Source organism: Oryzias melastigma, linkage group LG6 (assembly GCF_002922805.2).
Source record: "Oryzias melastigma strain HK-1 linkage group LG6, ASM292280v2, whole genome shotgun sequence".
Lineage (NCBI taxonomy): Eukaryota > Metazoa > Chordata > Actinopteri > Beloniformes > Adrianichthyidae > Oryzias > Oryzias melastigma.
In genome coordinates, this window is record NC_050517.1 from 19160545 (window position 1) to 19166257 (window position 5713).

General features: G+C 39.3%; 1 protein-coding gene across 3 annotated transcripts; it reads left to right on the forward strand.

Moving 5' to 3' along the window:
- The first annotated feature begins 217 nt into the window (after positions 1-217).
- On the forward strand, positions 218-5545 carry si:dkey-24l11.2 (uncharacterized protein LOC100034462 homolog). 3 transcript variants are annotated; one of them, XM_024282566.2, is made up of 13 exons: positions 218-336; positions 516-551; positions 884-1468; positions 1727-1786; positions 1873-1925; positions 2008-2152; positions 2228-2580; positions 2659-2887; positions 2977-3094; positions 4701-4812; positions 4884-4995; positions 5081-5193; positions 5279-5545. In XM_024282566.2, the coding sequence occupies exons 3-13, from the start codon at positions 893-895 to the stop codon at positions 5346-5348; spliced, it is 1941 nt and encodes a 646-aa protein (XP_024138334.1). In that variant the 5' UTR covers positions 218-336; positions 516-551; positions 884-892; the 3' UTR covers positions 5349-5545. The 3 variants fall into 3 exon arrangements, with proteins under 3 accessions (XP_024138334.1, XP_024138337.1, XP_024138336.1); XM_024282569.2 differs by lacking the exon at positions 516-551 and having other exon boundaries at positions 242-336; XM_024282568.2 differs by lacking the exon at positions 218-336 and having other exon boundaries at positions 361-551.
- The last annotated feature ends 168 nt before the right edge of the window (positions 5546-5713 follow it).

Genomic DNA, 5713 nt, shown 5'->3' on the forward strand with positions numbered 1-5713 from the left:
ATCTTACTCTTCACATAGTTTGGTTTCATTTTCTGTTTTTAATTTTTTCAACAGATGTGTTTCAACAAACAAAAATATGCTTAACAAATGTGTTTTTACAAATTATAATTTGATTGAATGCATGCATTGATAAATATTAAATGTTTTCATGAATTAAATCATATTTGAATTGTCTCAATTGGCAGCATTCGACGCAAGTTCGACCACCAGGCCGCTAGAGGGCGCGCTTGACACGTTAACGATACATTACACCAACGGAGAAGTGCTCGAAAATTAAAAAAAATAAAACAGTTATTGATTTACTTGTCTGTGTCGTCAGTGTCAGTAGGAGTAAAGGTAAATCCACGAAACACTAAAACGGTTTAACTCAGTAGCACATAGAGCTTTTAGAAAGTGGTGCTGCTAGCTTATTTTTTAGCACGTAGAAGTGACTGTTCTGTTAGCCGATTCGTCGTCTGATGTTTTTATATTTACCTTTTGTTTTGTTTTTTTTATCTTCCTGTACCCAATAATAGGAATAAAACTGCAGTTGATCTCCTTAAGAATTCGAGGTAATTACGTTTTTACATAAACTTTTCTTCAATTTAACATAGGAGCTCATCAAGTGTGTTGTTAACTTTACATGCAGTTTGGTAGTTTTTCTTCCTTCCAGAGCAGACGCCTCTTTAGTGATCTCCACCCAGAAAATAAACATCTTTTACTTTGTTAGCAAAGTTCAAAAGGGCAGTTTGTCAAGAACACATTTTGGATTAGATTTTTTTCCCCCACATTTGGACAGTTTTCTCTTTCAGTCTTTTCATTCTCATTGTAGTGTTGATCCATTTAAAAAGCAGAAGTGTAATCAGTTTGCAGTGATTCAGGGAGAAATGTGTTTCATTTTCAGGCCCTAAAGATGGAAAGCCCTGCAGGAGACACCGAGTCTAAGCCAGTTCCTCAATCTCAGCCGGTGTGCCGCTTCTTCTCCCAAGGACGACACTGTAATTTTGGGAAGAAATGCAAATTCCTTCACACAAATGATAACATCACAGCTTCTAAACATGTTGGTGGAGCGCCTGGCCAGCCGGGTGGAAGATGTTTAGAATCTCGAGGTGAACATGAGGACAGCCAGCGGTCAAGAAGCTCTGTCTCTGCCCCCCGTCGCCCTTGTCGTTATTTTCTCTCAGGTCACTGCGCTATGGAGGAGCGATGTCGTTTCTGGCATCCACTCCAGTTCCCTCCAGAGGATGTCACACTGGGTCCTGGTAATCCCACCAAAGCCGCCCCGAGGTGCCCTCCAGCGTCCATCCACAGCGGCCCCCTGGAAGTGAAGCTCGGTGACATGACGGAGGAGAAGGCCAACCAGCTGCGAGACACGGAGATCAAGCAGCTGCAGAAGCGATTTCCTAAAGAGCAGCTGATTATTCAGGAACGAAGTGATGGCAAAGTGACGTATTACAGGATGACTGTTGAGGCTACTGATCCAGACTGGGTAAACAGAATATCCCAATACGATGTCTAGTTTTAATAGATTATGATAAACCTCCTTATTTAACTTGATTGTAGTGAAAAAATAACCGACAGTTAAGCTTTTTGATAGAAAAGCTTAACATTTTTAACACCAGAAATGGGGGAAAAAATAGGAATTAAATTTGTAATAACCTTTAGCTCTTTTTCATATTATTTAATAAAACAATTTCTCGAGTCACTTTTGCAACTTACTTGACTCACTTTCCTCATTTCTTTCCAGCCTTTTGATCTGAAAGAAATTGACATAATGGTGAGCTTCCCGGATAACTACCCCCTTGAGGTGAATACCACAGTTTTTAAAATCACGTCTAGTTTCTTCTGTGCATTATGAGTTTTATGTGGCAAAAACTATAAATGCTTTTACAGATTTTCGTCCTGGAAATACCTTTGGACCAGGAACTGCCACCCGTGATGGCAAAGTAAGAACAAATGCGTTTTTCTGTCTATGTCATGTACCTCAGCCGCTGACGCATTTGTTTCAACCATTGTGATGATATGCAGACATGTTCAGGACGCATCCGTAGAGTGGCTTCAAGCGAAGCATGCCACCAATCAGCTGCTGGGGAAGGTCGAGCTGCTTTTCCGGCCTTTTCTTCGCTGGCTGGATCGCAGCTTGGAAAGATTGTTCACTGAAGGAGCCAGACAAGTGAGACGGCATCATGTGTTTCTTTATCTGTAGTAGTATAGAGACAACATGCACATAATCCTCTTTTTATTGCAGTTAAAAAAGGACGTGGATTTACAAAAAGCTGGACTACAGTTTATACCCTATCAGGAGCTTCAGCAGACAGCGTGTGAAAAATCTGGCCAGGACTATGACTCTGCTGCTGCACATACAGATGAAGAGGTTTACGATGCAGAAGATGGAGAAATGATCAATCAAGATGAGTCATTGCAGCAGGAAGGTCAGTGTTTTGAAGAAGATCAGCAGGAAGAGGCAAGTCGACTGGTGGAAAACATTAAGATCAGCGACCCTCGCCGAGGAACAGAGGTGAAGCTTCTGGGACTGAGCCTGGGAGAGAACACTGCCACTGTAGTAGCTCAGCGGATAACTGTTAGCCTGCAGTGTAATCGGTAACAAAAATTACTTTTTATTAGATCCAACCCTTTGGTAGGAAGATGGACATTTTTCCTTATTTGTTCCGTCTGCAGGTGTAAGGTGACGGCAGACCTGACACTCACTGGAAGGACACCATGTGCAGCTCAGTGTGAGAAGTGCAATGCAAGCATAAATGCTGCATTCAGGCCCTGCATGCTCCACCATTACTGTGATGTCCTGGGCTATCTGGACCTCCATAGCACTACTCCTGCTGACCTCATCCTTCAGGACTGCGACTTCATCCTGGGATGCCTCACCTGCTCTCAAGACATGCCTGTGGAGGTGACAAAAGACGGAAACGCAAACAAACACAACCTAAACTAGATTTTAAAAAGCACTAACCTAAGAAAACTCTCTTTGTTATTCCTCAGAATCTTATCTATGGACAAACAAGAGAGCTTAGTTGTGAACATTGTCACAGCAAGCTCAGCATTCTAGCTGAAAGCGCAAGATTTCAGTACATTCAGCCTCGCACCTCTAACAAAGCAGGTCAGAGCCCAGTTACACACGTTTCCAAATGGATCAGGCTAGGCTTAAGAATTCTCCACGCAGAGACTGCCCCAGTTGGATTTAAAAGCAGGAGAGTGTGTGTAGTCGGATTACTCGCAGTTTTGTCTGACATAATATTATCTCAAATGACGCTAAGCACAGAAATAATGCTTTTGTGTGTTTTATACCCACTATTTTACATCTCAAATGTTGTTTTTTTGGACACATACTTAAAATTACACCAATTCAACTTCTGATAACATAAATACTTGCTATATTGTTCAATATTATTATATATTTAAAAACAAACATTCAAAAAAGCACTTTCTAAAAAGTGAGAGCTTTTGTGTTATTTAGTAAAAAAAAAATCAGTTTATTAATTTATTTTATTTATTTTTTTACATGAAACAATAAGGCAGCTACACCCAATCCAGCGACCTGGAACCTTTAATGCTAGTTGAACACTTTCTTACAGACAAAAAGAGAGAAAAATGCTTTTTATGTTTGTTTGATCATTAAGCCATTTTTAATAAAATGAAGATCTGAAATATTTACAGTAACTTAATTATAACATTGTTAAACTTTTTTATATAAAACAGTTTCCTTTCAAGTTTCTTTCAAAATAAAATAAACTCTGTCAAAGAAGAACGTCATCCTGCAGCAGATTTACTCGTAGCTATAATCAAATAAAATTACATACTTTTAAGTACTTTGCTTTAAAATAGCAATGAGACACTCTTGTGCAGCAAAAGATAAGATTTTAAATGTATTCTTATAGTAAACAGCTCTGACAAACCTATTATTTATTCAGATCATTAGAATTTCAAAGCCAAAGAGTCACACATGACCCTGGAGTCTCAGGTTGCAGACCCCTGACCTGATCAAACACCTTTGAGCAAGGCCTTATCAGTTAATATGATTTAAAAAAGCACAAGATTTGGGATTTTTTTTGGCACATTGGCATATAGGCATACATAGATGCCAATGTACTATAGGAGTCAATTCTTTACCAGTGAAGAGTATTATGTAGGTTGATAATATACGTGGAAAGACGTCAGGCTTTCCAGGAACAGAAATTGGAGTCAAATCAATCTCAAATTTGAAAAATGAACGGGGTCATAGCCCACATACACCCGGTTCCAAATGGATTAGTCTGGGTTTAAGATTTCACGCCACCTAGGCTGGCCCACTTGGCTTTACAGCCAGACTTGAGGAAATACGCTACTAGTTAATTCTAAGGTTTTATGTATTCAGACATAATATTGTAATGAATTACAGTGTTGTTTATTTGGCTTTCCTATATTTCAAGGTCTCTAGTCTTTTTACTTTAATAAATTGAACTGAAACACTGAAGTTTATGAAAAACAAACAAAAAAAAACCCTCTTATTTTTACTTCTACTAAATTGTGTCTTATTTCTTAAAAACACAACAACTTGGATTATTGTTTACAAAATCTGTCAGGGTGAAATGTCTGTATTGTTTATTTTGCTAGCTTGAACCAAACTCATGGTTTATATTTATTGTGTAAAATCTTAGAAAATAAAGCAAATTTACATAAAAACACAAAAGTATAAATCATGTAATATTTTTCCTGTGTCTGTCCAGGTTCTACTACTGTTAATTACAAGAGCATGAGAGATCCAGCCGTACAAAAGGGAAAACCACTGCCAGACAAAGGAGCGTGCAAACATTACAAACAGAGCCATCGCTGGCTCAGGTGTGATTTCTCTTTTCAGAGGTTTTGTTTTGAATGTATGTTTTGAGAATAATTTAAACGCTTGTTTCCAGGTTTCCTTGCTGCGGCCGGGCTTACCCCTGCGATGTGTGCCACGATGAAAATCAGGACCACCCCATGGAGCTCGCCACGAGGATGCTCTGTGGCTTCTGTGCCAAAGAACAGGTGGAATACCATCGCATTTATAGGAATAAAGCTCATCTGATAAAGAAAAATATCTAATCTTCCTCGTGTCGTTTTGATCCTGCAGCCGTACGCCAACGGAAAGCCATGTGTCACCTGTGGGAGCATGATGACGAGAGGCACGCGTACCAACCACTGGGAAGGAGGACTAGGATGCAGAAACAAATCAAAAATGAGCAGGTGCATATCAAAGTTATAAGTGGAGATAAGATTGGCTTGAAAATAGAATCTGGTGTCTGAAAATATGATTTTATTCTTTCCACAGAAATGACAAAAAGAAATATGCCAACACCAACAAAACGGTTTCAAAGAAGGCATCCAGCGAGAAGAAGTAACTGTTAAAGAGGAAATCTGCACAGGTTTTACTTTGTCACCAATCAATATGATGCCATAATTATACTTTTAATTGACATAATTTCACATTAGAACTTCCTCCAATCATCTGTTGGGTAGAACACTGGTGCCTTTGGAATGAGACTGAGTATATGACTGAGCAACCACTTTAAAAATAAAGCATCTTCTCTTGATCGTTCGGTGTGGTTTGTTTATTCTGTATTTAGGTTTAGTGTTTTTAAAAAGTATCAGTTTATAACCTAGATTCTCTCAAAGCTCTACATCAGGGGTCTCAAACTCAAATCAGCCGGGGGCCACTACAGGCGGCGTCTAGTTGAGGCCGGGCCGCATCAGGATTTTCACAAGA

Bases quoted from the DNA above. Each gene is read 5' to 3' on its own strand.
- si:dkey-24l11.2 (XM_024282566.2), top strand. From the start codon at position 893: ATGGAAAGCCCTGCAGGAGACACCGAGTCTAAGCCAGTTCCTCAATCT. The intron at 1,469-1,726 runs GTAAACAGAATA...ATTTCTTTCCAG, and splicing joins AGGCTACTGATCCAGACTGG to CCTTTTGATCTGAAAGAAAT. The intron at 4,996-5,080 runs GTGGAATACCAT...TTGATCCTGCAG, and splicing joins GCTTCTGTGCCAAAGAACAG to CCGTACGCCAACGGAAAGCC.